Source organism: Jaculus jaculus, chromosome 16, assembly GCF_020740685.1.
Source record: "Jaculus jaculus isolate mJacJac1 chromosome 16, mJacJac1.mat.Y.cur, whole genome shotgun sequence".
NCBI lineage: Eukaryota > Metazoa > Chordata > Mammalia > Rodentia > Dipodidae > Jaculus > Jaculus jaculus.
Window position 1 is genome coordinate 58,199,576 of NC_059117.1, and position 17,080 is coordinate 58,216,655.

At 45.4% G+C, this 17,080-nt stretch overlaps 1 protein-coding gene across 1 annotated transcript in view; it reads right to left on the reverse strand.

The window, feature by feature from the left end:
- The window catches only part of Eaf1 (ELL associated factor 1), a 17,598-nt gene continuing 518 nt past the window's right edge, over positions 1-17,080 (reverse strand). The window contains exons 2-6 of the mRNA XM_004673170.3: positions 14,721-14,815; positions 11,455-11,591; positions 8,289-8,494; positions 7,451-7,684; positions 1-3,010 (exon numbers count right to left, since the gene is read on the reverse strand). Coding sequence (XP_004673227.3) covers positions 2,964-3,010; positions 7,451-7,684; positions 8,289-8,494; positions 11,455-11,591; positions 14,721-14,815 — 719 coding nt within the window. The 3' untranslated portion in view covers positions 1-2,963. The remainder of the gene's footprint in view (positions 3,011-7,450; positions 7,685-8,288; positions 8,495-11,454; positions 11,592-14,720; positions 14,816-17,080) is intronic.

A 17,080-nucleotide genomic window follows, 5' to 3' on the forward strand; every position in this document is an offset into this window, starting at 1 on the left:
TATATTGCTAACCTTCATTTTTTATTTAAATATGTTCATCTTTTAAAAGAGGGGGGAATTCTACACAGCAAATATCTTACACAAATATAAACAGCCATGTCTACATCATAATTAATCAAATGAACTTTTTAGGCACAAGATTTAAATTTCCATTAAAGAACAAGACAGTGAATCCAAGACAGAAATAAGAGCAAGAACATGTCACAATGCTTCAGTTGGTCTTGTCTTCCAAGCTACTGGTTAAGGCCTGAGTTTAAGAAATTCTATGTTCCTTGCCAAATAGAATTGTCCAGTTTAGCTGTACCTAATACATGTCCACAAAACAGACAAATAATTCTCTTTCAAAATAATGTAATAAATAACACACACACACACTCTCTCTCACACACACACACATACTCTTCTCTCTTTCTCTCTCAAACAGGGAAGTAAGGATCTGGAATTTTCAAGTTTTCCTACCACTGAAGGACACCACCCAGAGAAAATGACTCTGCTACAGAAATAAGTACTTAGTGGCATTATTACAAACAGCTAGTTCACCTGTTTCCCCAAGTCTCATTTTTCCCTGGCTCCTCAGACACTGGACACTTGTCTATCCACCTCACCTAAATGACCCCTAGTACAGTCAACACTGCATCGAGCAAAGAAAGACACCTTAAAAATTCATTTGAGACCTCCATGGGTATTTTCAGCTTTGTCCAAATGCCTGGAATGTTTTCCCTGCCTATCCTTTGTCCTTCCCAGTTAAGTTTTCTCAGCCTCCTTCCCAGCCAGGCCAGAAGCCCCCAAATGCCTCGTTCTGTGATGATGAGCTAACACTCCCTGCTTGCAGCAGCCTGGACCAACCAAAGGTCAAGTGCACCCAGGGCACACACCACAGGCTGAAACAAGCAGAGAAGTCACGATGACAGGGGCTTGGAGCAAGGGGAGGAGAGCAGCAGACCGCGGAGGCGCAGGGACAGGAGGAAGTCCAGTTTGGCTGGCAGAGGGTACTTGTGGGAAGTCATTTGTAGGTTACATTCTGCAATCCAGAACCACTTCCTGATTCTGGTGGGGACTGGAGGGCAGAATCACTGAAGGACTTGTGCAAAGAGTAAAAGTAGGAGCCACACTGGAGAATCATGTGGGGTACTGGGTAAGAGAGGTGATGGGGAGAAGGTATGAGGCTCGGGAAGTTTTAACTCACCAAGCCCAGTGTCATACACAAGTACTTCCTATAGAAATGAAACACTGTGACCCAACATTTCTGTCTACATAAAGCAAGACTTTGAAGAAAAGGAGGGCATGAATAAATAGTTTTAGTTCAAGTTCCTGGAACCTGCCTCAGTTTGAGCAAGTTACGAGCAGTCAAACAGTTCTAACTCCCACATCTAGTAACAATTCAAGTCTCCCAATCATGACCCTTGCCGTCCCTGAGCTTTCCTAACTGAAGTATTTTAAAGCAATTATCAGTTCACTATAAACAGGTTCCTTCTTGCCGCTGGACCCACTGAGCCCTCATCACAAGGCGCTCTCACACACCTCTCATCTGAACTCAGGCAGGGTGGCATGGGCACGCTGCAGGGCATGGCTCTGCCTCATCTCCAGCTCACTGGAGTCTCTGTGTGGATGGAACAGTTGACCATGGATGGTGCAATTCTACCCAATAGCTCCATCCATGGACCATCTGATTGTTTCCCTCCAAGTGAGTGGAGAAACCTGAGGACGGAAGGCCACTGCTGATGTCTTGACACTCGCTGAAGCCAAGCAGACGCATTCAAACTACAGACGAGGCGGCATGGCACTCACCACGGGACGCTTCAGCACTCGGTACACGGCAAGGGCATTTACTAGTGACCAGTTTCCAGCAACAACAGGTTCACCTGGAAACAGCACTGCAGAAGGCAATCTTGTGACTTTCTTCTAGGTTTCTATAAAAATACAAATGCACCTGGGAGCCAGGCCAAGGCGTGGCACAACTGCACGGGCAGAAAGAGCTGACAAGAATGTGCTCCGTCCACTGCAGAACCCCCCAGACTCGCATCATGGCAACTCGCTGCTGGCTCATTTGTCCAGAGGCTTCTTTAGCACACCGCTCTTCCACTCCTACCCCTGCTAAAGTCCATGGAATGAAAACCACCTCGGGTGGGTCCACATGGAACTAGAGCCTCGGATGAGCTGAGTCACCCATGGAAGAGAGGCTGCCGGTGTCATCGGCTCACTCAGCCCCATGTACTTAAGGGGTCACTTAAATCTGAATTCAAGCTAGATACACTCAAAAACACTTTTGTCTTTTGGAATCCAATAAAAGTGCCAGTGTCCATCTAAAAGTTCCATATGTAAGAATCTGATTCCAATATGCATAATCCAGAGGAGGTAATAAATAAGAAGGCCTGGGCTGGGGCCATGACCCAGCGGCATGCTTCTCTTTCCTAGTTCATGAGGAATTGGGCTAGTGGATCTCCAGGGTCTCAACCAGCTGACAGAAGACTGTCCTAAGGTCCGTTTCGACAGTCTCCTCAGCCTGGGTCAGACAAAGCTTCCTTACCACTTGCTCATCGATGGAAAGTGGCTTTAACATATTTCTATGATGCTGTGTGAGGACCCCCTTTCCTTCCTCACCTCTCAAAGAATAGTGCAGACCACTTGGCCAAACTGATGGCTACTAAGGATTGAAACTGAATCGCTGGCCTGGTGAAGGCACGCCCCGTGAGTGACCTAGACCAGGGTGCCTTTGTCTGCTTTTCATGTTAACCAGATAGACATATAGTGAGCACTTCTATGGATCTACTTGAACTCTGAAACAAGAGATTGTTCAAAAATTACATGAGAAAATCATCCATCACCACCAAGTCTAGGATGGAAATATGAGAGCCTGCAGGCCTCCAACTCCTCCAGGCTCTGCTCTCCCCTTGGCGATGGAGTCCATGTGCCGGTGGCTGGGTCTGCATGTCTGTGCAGCAGGAGACCTGGGACCTCTGGTGCTAGTCATCACTGTCACTGCCGGACTCGCTGAGCTGCAGGTCATTTCCTGCAAAGGAATAAAGGGTCAGGCCATGAGCACAGTGGTTACAAGGACTTCTCGGCTCTCGGCCTGGGGTGTCTGTGGCTAACTTCTACTTCCCTCTGTTGCACCTAAAAGAGCTTTTTGTTTTTTAACTTGAGAGAGAAAGCAGCAGAAAGAGACAGAGAAAGAGTGGGCACCTCAGGGAATCCAGCCACGGAAAATGAACTCCAGATGCATGTGCCATCTTGTGCATCTGGCTTACATGGGTCCTGGGGAATCGAACCTGGGTCCTTTGGCTTTGCAGGCAGGCACCTTAATCTCTCCAGAGCTCATGAATTCAGCTAGTCTACCTAGTGAACTTACCCCAGAATCCAACCTCCACCTTCCAAGTGCTGGGGTTACAGGTGGGTTGCCATGCTAACCTACCATTTACATGGGTTCAGGGGGATCTGAACTCTGGTCTTTAGCTTACAAGCAAAGTGCTTTATCCACTGAGTCATCTCTCTAGCCCATATTCATATTTTAAGTTTATTTACTTAAGAGAGAGAGAAAAAAACAGCAGGTAGAGGGAATGGGTACACCAGGATCTCTAACCACTGCAAATGAACTTCAACACATGTGCCATCTTTTGCATCTGGTTTACATGGGTACTGGGGAATGGAACTTAGGTCCTTAGGCTTTGAAGGCAAGTGCCTTAACTACAAAGCCATCTCTCCAGCCCCTCATATTTGAAAGAGGAAGAAGTAGATACAGAGAATGGGCATGCCAGAGCCTCTAGCCACTGTAAACAAACTCCAAACACATGAGCCACCTTGTCCGTATGGTTTATATGAATACTGGGGAACTGAATATGGATCCTTAGGCTTCACAGGCAAATGCCTTAACCACTAAGCCATCTCTCCAACCCCTCATATATATTTTAAAATGTTTTACTTATTTATTTGAAAGAAGTAGATAGACAGAGTGGGCGTGCCAGGGCCTCTAGCAACTATAAACAAACTCCACATGCATGTGCCACTTTGAGCATCTGGCTTTATGGGGGTACTGGGTTTCTGTCACATGTGTTTCTACTATATTAAGTTGAAATGTTGAATCTCCTAAATTCTAAATTCTGCATAGCAAGTAAGAACTGGGGCTTATTTCATGGCATGTGTACCCCATGGTACCCCTCCTAACAAATAAATAAAAGAAGGTAGAGTTTTCTAAAGCTCATTAGTTCCAATTTGAGGCTTAGAAAGTATGAATAGCTGAGCATAGTGGAGCACGCCTTTAATCCCAGTACTTGGGAGGCAGAGGTAGGAGGATCGCCATGAATTCAAGGCCACCCTGAGATGACATAGTGAATTCTAGGTCAGCCTGAGCTAGAGTGAGACCCTACCTCAAAGAAAAGAAAGTATGAATAAGGGGCTGGAGAGATGTCTTAGTGTTTAAAGTGCCTGCCTGCTAAGCCTGAGGACCCAGTACCCATGTAAGCCAACTTCACAAGGTGGTGCATGTGTCTGGAGTTCACTTGCAGTGGCTAAAGGCCCCAGCATGTCCATTCTCTCTCTTTCTCTCAAATAAAAATAAAAATATGAACATGGAGCTGGAGATATGGCTTAGTGGTTAAGGCACTTGCCAGCAAAGCCAAAGGACCCAAGTTTAATTCCCCAGTACATATGTAAACCAGATGCACAAGGTGGACCACATGTCTGGAGTTTGTTTACGGTGGCTAGAGGCCCTGGTGCACCCATTCTCACTGTCTCTCTTCTCTGCTTATAAGTGAATAAATAGCCAGTCGTGGTGGCGCACACCTTTAATCCCAGCACTAGGGAAGCAGAGGTAGGAGGATCACCGTGAGTTCCATAGAGAATTCCAGGTTAGCCTGAGCTAAAGTGAGACCCTACCTCATAAAACAAAAAAAACAAAAAAAAAGTAAATAAATAAATAAAAATACCTGGGCTGAAACATTACAGGCCATTGCCAAGGCCCTTGGTTTCCCACTAGGAGTAGATGGTAAGACCCTATTGCTGAAGACTCCAAATACTTGGGCTGCAAGGTCACTGAGAAATCCTACTGGAGCTGAGCTGATAACCTTCTCCATGTAGACTAGCTGACAGAAAGCTGGAAAAAGCCAAGCTGTATGTAATTCAATGAAAGAGAGAGAAACTACCAGTGAAGATACTCAAAAGTGGATACTGCAAGCCTTATATTTGGCCAACCAGGCCAAATGAACCAATGGGTGCAACAGTGGCACGTCTGTTATGGGGGAAACCAACAGCCCTCTAATTGGACTGCAGGCCTGCTCCATGGGAGGGAATACATCCCTGATACTGAAAACCTACAACAAAGGCAGTCATGAGCCCTAGGGGTATAATGTCTGCTGCTGTCTGGCAAAAAGTATATACTATGCTCACCAAAATGCCCAGTAAGCACTTCTCTTAATGTTCATAACCACGTATTAATGCTACTCTCACTTTTGGTTAGAGAACCTCTCTTTTCAGATGGCGGTGACCTTGGGATGATTCAAAAGGCACCATGGTGCTGAGAAGTGTCAGAGGAGTGCTCAGCATTGAAATATCTCAATCACACCTTCCATGGCTCGGGGTCCATTGAGGAACAGGTGGCAGCAAGAATGTAAGAGCCGAAGGAAGAGTAGTTCTCTTTACAACGTGCTCCTCCAGACACAAAATGGCCTGGAATATCCATGACCTCACAGTGCCTGACACCACCTACACAAGACCATCATAATAGGAGGAAAAGATCATGACATCAAAATAAAAGAGAGACTGACTGAGAGGGGGAGGGGACATGATGGAGAGTGGAATTTCAAAGGGCAAAGTGAGAGGAGGAAGGGAATTACCACAGGATATTGTTTACAATTATGGAAGTTGTCAATAAAAACAAATATTTGGGCTGGAGAGATGGCTTAGTGGTTAAGGCACTTGCCTGCAAAGCCAATGGACCCAGGTTCAATTCCCAAGGACCCATATAAGCCAGATGTACAAGGTTGCACATGTATCTGGAACACATACTTGCAGTGGTTAGAAGCCCTGGCATGCCCATTCTTTCTCTCTGCCTCTTTCTCTCTCTCTCAAATAATTTTTTGTTGTTGTTGTTTTTTCATGGTAAGGTCTCACGCAAACTCATGCTGACCTGGCATTCACTATATAGTCTCAGGGTGCCCTGGACCTCATGGCAATCCTCCTACCTGTGCCTCCCAAGTGCTGGGATTAAAGGCATGCACCACCACGCCTGGCAAAAGTAAAATATTTTTTAAAAAACAATAAAATAAGGGCTGGAGAGATGGTTAGTGGATAAGGTACTTGCCTGCAAAGCCAAAGGACCCCTGTTCAATTCCCTAGGTCCCATGTAAGCCAGATGCTCGAGGTGGCCCATGTGTCTGGAATTCATTTGCAGTGGCTGAAAGGCACTGGCATGCCTCTCTCTGCCTGCCTCCCTCCCCCACCTCGTAAAGTTCTGCTGAGGATTCTATCCCTGGAGCCCTTTCAGGGAATCTAGCCCTTAAGCATTCTCTTTTCCTAATTCTCTACCATGTAGAGCCGTATTTCCTTCCTTTGTGTCAGCTTATGTTGACAACGGGCAATATGCTTTGACACCTTTGGTTGACACGTAAAGAGGGGGTTGTTCAAGGATGCTGCTGTGCACCCCACAATGCACAGGATGGCCACAAGACGTTGCCTAGCCTACAGTGTCTGCAGTACTGACTCTGAGATTGTCTGCCTCGGCCAGTACTGAGTTGAGAGGTTTGTGTCCCCACCACCACTACCAGGCCTTCCAAACTCCTCAGAGGAAGGAGCACTAGTGGAGCATGTTTCCTAACCAGGGCTGCACAGAACGAAGAAAAACCGCCCTCTCTCCTTCCCAGAAGCAAAGGCCAGGTTCATTCTGTCCTCCCTCTACTTTATCTTGTCACCATCTGCACCAAAAGACACTCAAACTTTTCTTTTCTCTCGCCAGAGGCCAGTAGGCCTGCACAGAGGCAAAATGTAGACACATTTTTACAAAAGGCCTTGAGGCAGGTGTGAGTGTGGGTAGGTAGCTTCAGAAACCTGGTATATGAAAAAATCAAAAAGGTCACATGTTCATGTTCCAGCATTTTCCAAAAAGAGAAATGGGAAAGAAAAGATGTGAGTTCTGTGCCTCCCTTTTTTGTTATTACTATTTATTTATTTATTTAAGGAGGGAGGAGAGAGAGAATGGGCACACCAGGGCCTCTAGCCACTGCAAACAAACTCCAAATGTATGAGCTACCATGTGCACCTGACTTACATGGGTACTGGGGAATCGAACCTGGGTCCTTAGGCTTCACATGCAAGCACCTCAACTGTCTGGCCGTCTCTCCAGCCCTGTCTCCCCCTTTCTGACTGGTAATATATTCCCTTCTTTCCCTGATCATCCCTATGACGGCCCTTTCCCATGCCTTAAAGGGCCCTACCTCTCCCATCAAGGAGGAGCACTTACTGAGTGTGTTCATGAGCTGGGTGCTTCCTTGGGGCCGGCTGGTTCCATTGGCCATGGCAGGCCTGCTATTGTAGGCCTGTTGGTGAGAAGGCTGGGGAGGAGAATCTGGGCCGTTATCCTCGCCTCCGCTGCTGGAGCTGTCGTCATCACTCCCTGAGGAGCTCTCCGAGTCTGAGGAGCTGCTTCCACTGCTACTGCTCATCTGCTCAATGATGTCCACCTCAGCCCTCAGCTCTGGAATGAAATGACAGGCCCTAGTCAGTACAGACTCTGCTCTGGGGTGGAGCAAGGAACCTTCCACAAGAATAGTAGCTGGTAAGATAAAAAAAAAAAAAAAAAAAAAAAAAAAGAATAGTAGCTGGCAAAACCAATAGCACAAGTGTCTTAAAACACATACAAACACAACTACCAAAAACACATGACCTGCCCCAGAGGCCATGGAAACACTGTAACCCCAAATAAATGAAAGGCAAACTGTTTCGGAGTGATTACTCGGCATAAAAAACAATCTACACTCAAGCCAGGAAGGGCGGTGCAAGCCTTTAATCCCAGCACTCAGGAGGCTGCGAGTTCGAGGTCAGCCACAGCTACAGAGAGACTTTACCTCAATGCCCCCCCACCAAAAAAAGAAAAGAAAACCACCGCGCACACGGTGTCCACGAGAACAGTGGCACCACACCACCACACTCCATCCACACCACTCACACCACCCCCACGAGAACGGTGGCACCACACCACCACACTCCATCCACACCACTCACACCACCCCCACGAGAACAGTGGCGCCACACCACCGTGCATCCACACCGTGCACAGGGCTCCAGAAGAGGCGCTCTACCTCTTTTGATGTCATCCAGCTGGGGTTCAGGTGAGGGATTATCCTTCAAGGGAGAAGTTTTGGGTCCAACCGGAGGCTTTGTTGGGGCTCTGAATGGCATAGGCGGGGGTGGGGGGGGTGGGGGCGGCGGCGGCGGCTGTGCCGGCTGTGGGGGACGAGGGGCCTGCTGCTCCATTCGCGCCTGGATTTTACTGCTCCCTTCAGCCCTGAAAGACAGCATTAAATCAGACAGGCAAAAATGGTGGCTGTCTGGTGACTGGGCACATGGAAGTCTCTATAGAACCTTTCCAGACCACTGCAAAATATTTGTTATTTCATCGCATCAGCTGCGTATATTGTACCCCAATACTGCAATATGCTTCCAGGGCAGAGACAAAGAAAATGGACTTATTTATTGCTCACAGGCCTCACTCTTCCCTGTTTATTTACTTGAGAGAGTGATAGACAGCAAGAGGCAGAGGGAGAGAATGGACATGTCAGGGCCTCCAGCCATTGCAAACGAACTCCAGATGCACATGCCCCCTTCTGTATCTGGCTTACATGGGTCCTGGGGAGTTGAACCGAGGTCCTTTGGCTTTGCAGGCAAACACCTTAACTGCTAAGCCATCTCTCCAGCCCTCACTCTCCCTTTTCTTTCTTCCTTCCCCCTCTCTCCTTTTTTCTTTTTTCTCTCTTCTGAGGCAGGGTCTAGATATTTAATCCAGGCTGGCCTATAACTTGACATCCTCCTGCTTCAACCTTTGGAGTACTAAGATTATAGATGTGGGCCACCACAGCCAGCAGAAACCCACATTTTGTAAGAGATGAAACAGATTTAGGATACAATCTGCTTGTGTGAATCTGTTTTATGAGAATGTATGACTACCTGGCTTAGTTGCAAATATAAAGTTATAACTGTGAGTATATGAGTTCCTGAATAAACTAGATCTTAAATAGTGACCAGCATGCAGGTTTTTTTGTTACTTACTGTTTATTCAGAGATCTACCCCAAAAGGAAAGAATTCTTCCCATTAAATACTTCTCTTGTAAGTGGACTAGCTCACTGCTCTTAAACATGAATATTTGCACAGATTACTGAGAGGTCTCTACAGATTCTGAGCTGGCAGGTCTTGAGGTTCTGCAAGTATAATGAATATTCAAGAGCCATGCTGGTAGGCCCCAGAACACATAGTAGGAAGAAGCAGATCACCACAAATATCCAGAAGCCATGCAGCCACCCCCCAGAGCTCAGAGCAGAAAGGGCGAGATCACCAGCAGTTACTGAAGGAAAAGCAGTAGCAGCTGCCTCATGTGGGCCCCAATACAATAACACACAGGGGCAGGACATGAGCAAGGTCCCTAGGCACAGTGACCTGCTGGGTCTCAGCTCTGACACTAAAGTAAATAAATCGCAATTTAGGTAATCCTTGGTATCCTCACTTTCTTCTTTTCTTTTTCCTTTATCTTCTTCTTCAAAGATAATAGTATTTTTCCAAAATTTCATGCAAAGATTAGATATTACATCTAAAACATCTAGCATAATACTGGCCTGTGCTAACTTCTGAATAAATCATAGCTGGTTTGCTTTTTTCTGAAATGAGTGAATGAAAAAAAAAAAAGGCTAGCCAGGCACAGTGGTGGTGGCGCATACCTTTAATCCCAGCATTCGGGAGGCAGAGGCAGGAGGATCACTGTGAGTTCAAGGCCACCCTGAGACTACATAGGTATTCCAGGTCAGCTTGGGCTAGAGTGAGACCCTACCTCAGGGGCAAAAAAAAAGGCTAGAGGAAGCATAAGCAGAAGAACCTCAGGTTGTATTAATTTCTTTAAAATATAATTACTGGACTAGAGAGTTAGTAAATAGTAAGAGCACTTGCCTAACAGGTATAAAGCCTTAGGGTCCATTCTCAGCTGCCTCCACCAAAAAAATTTACTATCTTATTAATTACTATATTACCATGTATTCCTATTACCCCATTTAAACAGTTTTATCCTAATAAAATTATTCAAGCCTGGCATGGTGGTGCATGCCTCTAATCCTAGTATTCAGGAGGCAGAGGTAGGATCATCATGAGTTTAAGGTCAGCCTGGACTAGACTAAGACCCTACTTCAAAAAAAAAAAATACTCAGGTGGGCATGGTGGCACATACCTTTAATCCCAGCACTCAGGAGGCAGAGGCAGGAAGACTGCCATGAGTTAAAGGGCACCCTGAGAGTACATAGTGAATTCCAGGTCAGCCTGAGCTAGAATGAGACCCTGCCTCAAAAAAAGAAAAAGAGGCTGGAGAGATGGCTTAGCAGTTAAGCGCTTGCCTGTGAAGCCTAAGGACTCCGGTTCGAGGCTCAATTCTCCAGGGCCCATGTTAGCCATATGCACAAGGGAGCGCATGTGTCTGGAATTCATTTGCAGTGGCCAGAGGCCCTGGCATGCCCATTCTCTATCTGCCCCTTTCTCTCTCTCTGTCCGTTGCTTTCAAATAAATAAAAATAAGCAAAAAAAAAAAAAAAAAAAAAAAAGGAAAAACCCTCAATTATTATTTTTTAAATCTGTAAATATAAATCTAACCTCCTTGGTAGCATACTAACAACTGTGAGATGGATAAAATTGGCTCAATTTTAGAGTGGCTTGCTTTTCCCCAATGACCTCCCTATATTAGATCTTAAAGGCATCATTTCTGAACTGGAGAGATGGCTTAGCGGTTAAGGCACTTGCCTTTGAAGCCTAAGGACCTATGTTAGATTCTTCAGATCCCATGTAAGGTGATGCAAAGATGCAAGGTCACACATGCATCCAGAGTTCAATTACAGATGCTGGAGGCCCTGGCCCACCAATATATATTCATTCATTCATTCATTCATTCATTCATTAGCTCATGAAAAAAAAGGCCAGTCTGTTGGTCTTGCCTCAAAAAAAATTTTTTTTCTATTATTTGAGGGAATTGTTTTATTGATGTGTCTGAGAAGACACAGATTTGTTAATATTACTTACTGATGTAACCCTGTTGTAAGTAAGCAGATGTTGACATCGTGATCAAGCTGGAATAAAGGACCCAAAGATTTAGAAACACAAAGGCTAGATGCAGTTTAGTGATAGACCATATGCATAGCATTCGTAAGACCCTAGGTCTGACAGCTAGCACTGCAAAGTGACAGGGAAAGTGAGGTCTTATGATCCATATTGCATACCTTGTTTTCTTGACCTGAATGCTACTGCTGAGTTTCTCCAGCACATATTCACCAGTGTCATGATTAATAATGAGCACACAGTCTTTCTGATAAGGTCGTTTGTTCCCTTTGAAGACAGTCATTGGTGGTGTGGATCCCTGTTTGCAGAAAAAGTGTAAGATGAGCAAATTAAACACACCAGGCAGGTGTGATGGTGCACCCCTATAATCCCAGCACTCGGGAGGCACAGGTAGGAGGATCACTATGAGTTTGAGGCCACCCTGATACTTCAGAGTGAATTCCAGGTCAGCCTGAGCTACAGTGAGACCCTACCTCGAAAAACAAACAAACAAAAATTAAACACAACAGTTGGAAATAAACTGCCTTTACAAGTGATATCCTTACACATCCACCCATCAGAGCTACTCAAAAACAACAAATAGCAGATTTCTAGTTTAATGCCTCTGGCTTCCCACTCAAAAACAAAGGAGGAACCCAGTGGCACACACCTTTAATCCCAGCACTCAGGAGGTAGAGGAAGGAGGATTGCTATGAGTTCAAGGCCACCCTGAGACCACAGTGAATTCTAGGTCAGCCTAAGATAGAACAAGACCCTAACAGAAAAAAAAACAATAACAGGGCTAGAGAGATAGCATAGTGGTTAAGACACTTGTCTGCAAAACCAAAGAACCCAGGTTTGATTCCCCAATACCCATATAAAGCCAGATGCATAAGGTGACAAGTGCATCTGGAGTTCATCTGCAGTGGCTAGAGGCCCTGGCACACCCAGTCTCTCTCTCCCTCTACCTCAAATAATTTTTTCAAACCCAAAGTAAAAAAAAATTAAAAATTAAAAATTAAAAAATGAAGGAATAATTGGAATATGGGAAGCATTTGGTTCTAGGCAATCAAGAAATGTAGTATCATGGGCTAGAGAGATGGCTTAGCAGTTAAGGTGCTTGCCTGTGAATCCTAAGGACCCAGGTTCAGTTCCTCAGTACCCACATAAGCCAGATGCACAAGGTGGTACAGGTCTGGAGTTTGCACTGGCTAGAGACTCATTCTCACCTATTTACCTCTTTATCTCCCTCACAAATAAATACAAAAAAAAAAAAAAAATGAACGAATGAATGTAGTAGAAACTAGTATGGTCACCCAAGCCTTTAATCCCAGCACTTGGAAGGCTGAGGCAGAAAGGAGTTCAATGCCAGCCTGGGCTACAGAGTGGATTCCAGGTCAGCATGGGCTATAATGTGACTTTAAAAGCCTTAAAAAGGGAAAGAAGGGAGGAAATTTTAAATTATTATATATGTGTACAAGTCTGGGGAAGCCAGGTGTGATGACACACACCTTTAATCCCAGCACTTGGGAGGCAGAGGTAGGAGGATCGCCATGAGTTCGAGACCACCCTAAGACTACATAGCAAATTCCAGGTCAGTCTGAACTAGAGTGAAACCCTACCTTGAACAAACAACAACAACAACAACAACAAAAGAGAGTCTGGGGAAATGTTTCAAATAGGAGTAAAGCCCGAACTGAGAAAGCCATCCACTGCACTACCCTAGAGCTCTCTCAGTGTGACAGTGAGCACCTGAGTGATGGTATATGTAGGTTAGCAATTACAGACTCCAGAGCTTTCCCCTCATGCAAATAATCAACAGTCCATTCCCCCAGGAAGCTTACCACTCTGGTGAGCCCAGAGTATCTGCACCAAGGATAGGTCCAAGCTTCTCAACAGCTCCCATGTTGCTCTCAGGCCGAAGGATAAAATCTTCTAAGCCAACCATCTGGCCTCTACCAACCTATCCAGAGCTTTGTGGTCTTCAGGGAGCAAAAGCTCTTTCCTGCCTCAGGGCTCTAACTAGGCTCCTGTCTACTATTTTTTGGCCCACCTTCTAAATTACTCAACCTTCAGATAAGTTCTTAAGATTAAGGAAGCCTCTGATCTTTCCATAGTAAGTGCTCTTTTTATGGCAATAAGATCTCATGTAGCCCAGGTGGGCCTTCAACTCCTGATCCTTCTGCCTCTACTTCCCAAGTACCAGGAGTACAGGTGGGCATCACCATACACTAAAACAAGGGCTATATTTTCCTATATTTAAATTCCAGATCCTACACTCCGTAAGGACAAGAAATGTGCTTGTTTTTGTCAAGACTGAACTCCTAGGGCCTAGTACATTAGTTGTTCAATTAATATTTGTCAAATATATGATTTAATGCCTGGCTTAGAATCAAAAACTGCTTGGCTCTTTTGACTCCTTATTTGCACAGTGTAATGCAGGGTTGGAAGAAACCTTAGAGACCATTACCTAACCCTTTCATCTTTCATTTGGGAAACAAAAGCCCAATGGGAGATGATGTAACCTGATGTAATGTGTAAAGCAACAGCAGTTTGAACGGGTGATTTTTTTCCACAGCTCACAGGTTTCCAAGTCTCCAAGAGACTTTCACTCTGTCACCAGCTACTAAGAACTACTGTGTTCCAGGACAGAGCCTGAAGCACAGTAAGAACATTTAGTATACCCCTTTGGGCCCTGTGATTGGAGTGCCGTCCAGAGAAGGGCTTCCACAAAGTCCTTCCTTGACAGCTTTTAACTTGAGTTCTTCACCCTTAAACCAGCTGACTGTTCCAAACCTTTGGTTCCCACTTGAGACTATCAGCCTGCAGTCTCCCCTCTACCAGATATAAGTAAGTTGATCCAGCTCCTGCCTGCCTTCCGGTGACCCAAGCTTAGGAGTTGCTATTGTTCTCTGTGGGGCACCTGGGACCTTCTTCTTCAGAGCTGCCTGGGAGAAGAGCTATGCATGTCTACTGTATGTGGGGGAAGATGACAAGAAACCAATTTAAATCAAGTGCCTGAAAAACTTTTAGTTGCTATCCCTTCTCAAATGACTGTTTACTTTTGACTGTATAAATCTAAAACTGTTTTTCTTTTTCTTTCTTTCTTTTTTGATTTTATTTTATTTATTTATTTGCAAGCAGAGAGAGAGAGAGAGAGAGAGAGAGAGAGGAGAGACAGAGAAAGAATGGGCATGCCAGGGCCTCTACCCACTGCAAATGAACTACAGATGCACGCGTCACCTTGTGCATATGGCTTACAAGAGTACTAGGGAACTGAACCTGGGTCCTTTGGTTTTGCAGGCAAATGCCTTGACCACTAAGCCATCTCTCTAGCCCCCAAATCTAAAAACCTTCAAATAGTAGGAAATTCTAAATTGTAGTAACATAAAAATCCAAGGATTCACAGTGAACCTGCATTAAACAAATGACAGAAGAACATACTTACAGGGATATGTGGCAGTGTAATTGTGACTTCATCTCCTTTCCCAACCTGAAGCTCTCCTTCACAGGATGTATCTATAGATGCTGGCTTAAAATCATCTAAAAAGAGAAAAAAGAAACCAGGTGACTTAAAATAAGAGTTTGCTAATCGTTTTCATGTCAGAATTTTTTTTTTTTTTGGTTTTTTTTTTTTTTTGTTTTTCGAGGTAAGGTCTTACTCTAGCCCAGGCTGACCTGGAATGTAGTCTCAGAGTGGCTTCGAACTCATGGTGACCCTCTTACCACTGCCTCCCAAGTGCTGGGTTTAAAGGCGTGCACCATCATGCCCAGCTTCGCAACAAAGATTCTCCCCCCCACCCTTTCTTTGGTTTTTCGAGGTAGGGTATACTCCAGCTCTGACCTGGAATTCACTATGTAGTCTCAGGGTGCCTCAAATTCATGGTGATCCTCCTACCTCTGCCTCCCAAGTGCTGGGATTAAAGGCATGCACCACCACACCCAGCAAAGATTCTTGATTATAAACCCTATGAAGTATAAAGGCCACAGCATCATAAAAGCAGGTTTCTTTTTGTATAGAAACTATCAGAAGTAGAACCTGTCCCACTCAAGTTCCATAGCAGTGAAAGACATTCCTGCAGGTCCTCGGAAGAAGGCAGACAAGCTGTATCTCCAAATACTATATCCTCACACTTAAAGGTTACATTTACAGAACATGACTGCAGGCCAAGTGTTCTTGTGAATTCTCATTTAAATTCCACACTGCCCAGGCTGGAGAGGTGGCTTAGCAGTTAAGGCGCTCGCCTGCGAAGCCTATGGACCCAGGTTCAATTCCTCAGCACCCACATAAGTCAGATGTACAAGGTGGCACATGTGTCTGGAGTTCAGCTGCAGTGGCTTCGAGGCCCTCATGTGCCCATATTCTCTTCCCCAAATAAAGAAAGAAAATTATTTTAAAAATATATTAAATTCCACACTTTAGTGGAGGAAAACAAATGAGCAGACTCAGGAAATGATGGTCTTACCACCTTCGCAACAGTCGCTCTCTGAAAGAGCCGGACCTGCTGTCAGCAAAAAGCACACAAATGGCCCGGCAAGTGGCCACACAAAGATGGAACTTCAATATCTAACACACCCTCTTCCTATGTGTTGAGTCACATCTATTAGCTCCTGTGACAAAACAAGTCTTAACCAGTGTTAATGCGACAGGAAACCAGAAGCTTGTGAATCACAACAGGGATGCTTGGTCAGCCAATCCTTTACCCGGGACATACAGTGGAAATCCCCCTCTCAACAGAGTCTATAATCATGTAGGCAAAAGTGCCAGCATAATGACTATTTCCACATTTTTTTCTATCTGTTGTCTTCTGTTTCCAAACATAGATCAAGCTGTAACTTATGCCAAGCTCACAAACCCCAATTTTGTTCTTCACCCACAAATGACTCGGTCCAGAAATAAGGGTGGCATAGGTGAATTCAAGATTATCAGTGTCGCCAGACATGGTGCCACACTCATGAGGTAAATGTAGGAGGATAATTGTGAGTTCAAGGCTAGATATCTTGAGCAGAGTGAGACCCTACCTCAAAAAAGCAAAAAAAAAGAAAGTGTGCGCGCGTGTGTGTGTGTGTGTGTGTGTGTGCGTGCGCGCGCGTGTGTCAGTGTCAGCTGGGCATGGTGGCTCAGGCCTGTCATTCTCAGCTCTCTGAAGGCTGAGGCAGAAGGATGGCAGCGAATGCAATACTAACCTAGGATACATAGAGAGTTCTATGCCAGGCGAGGCTACAGTTATAGACCCGTCTCAAATAAAAATCAGCGTTAAATGCACAGAAAGGGTGCAGATAATCTTGTCTGGAGAGGGACCAAGATCGAAGGGGAGAGAAAGCCACAGGAAGCACGGAAAAGAATGGAGCAGAGGGAGGAGTACATGACGCTCAAGGCAGATGGTAAAATAAGGGAAGAACCCAGATGGAATAACCGGAAAGGGTGGTAGAGGTGCGAGAGAGAAGAACTGGACCTCGCACCTCTCTGGAGCGAAGTCTGGCTTTTAAAAGCTGGGAAGGGGCCAGTTATGAAATAAGAAAGGAGGGGCTTGGAGAGATGGTTCAGCGGTTAAGACTCTTGCCTGCAAAGCCTAAGGACACAAGTTCGATTCCCCAGGACCCACAGAGAGCCAGATGCGCAGGTGGTGCACGCATCTGGGGTCCGTTTGCAGCAGCTGGAGGCCCCGTTGTGCCCGTTCTCTCTTCTATCTCTGCTTACAAATAAATAAATATTTTTTTAAAAAAGAAATAGGGAAAGAGGCCATGACCTTTAGGAAGCTGATCTCTGCTTGGGATGAGCTTGAGGATGACCTGGCGTGTGTGGGG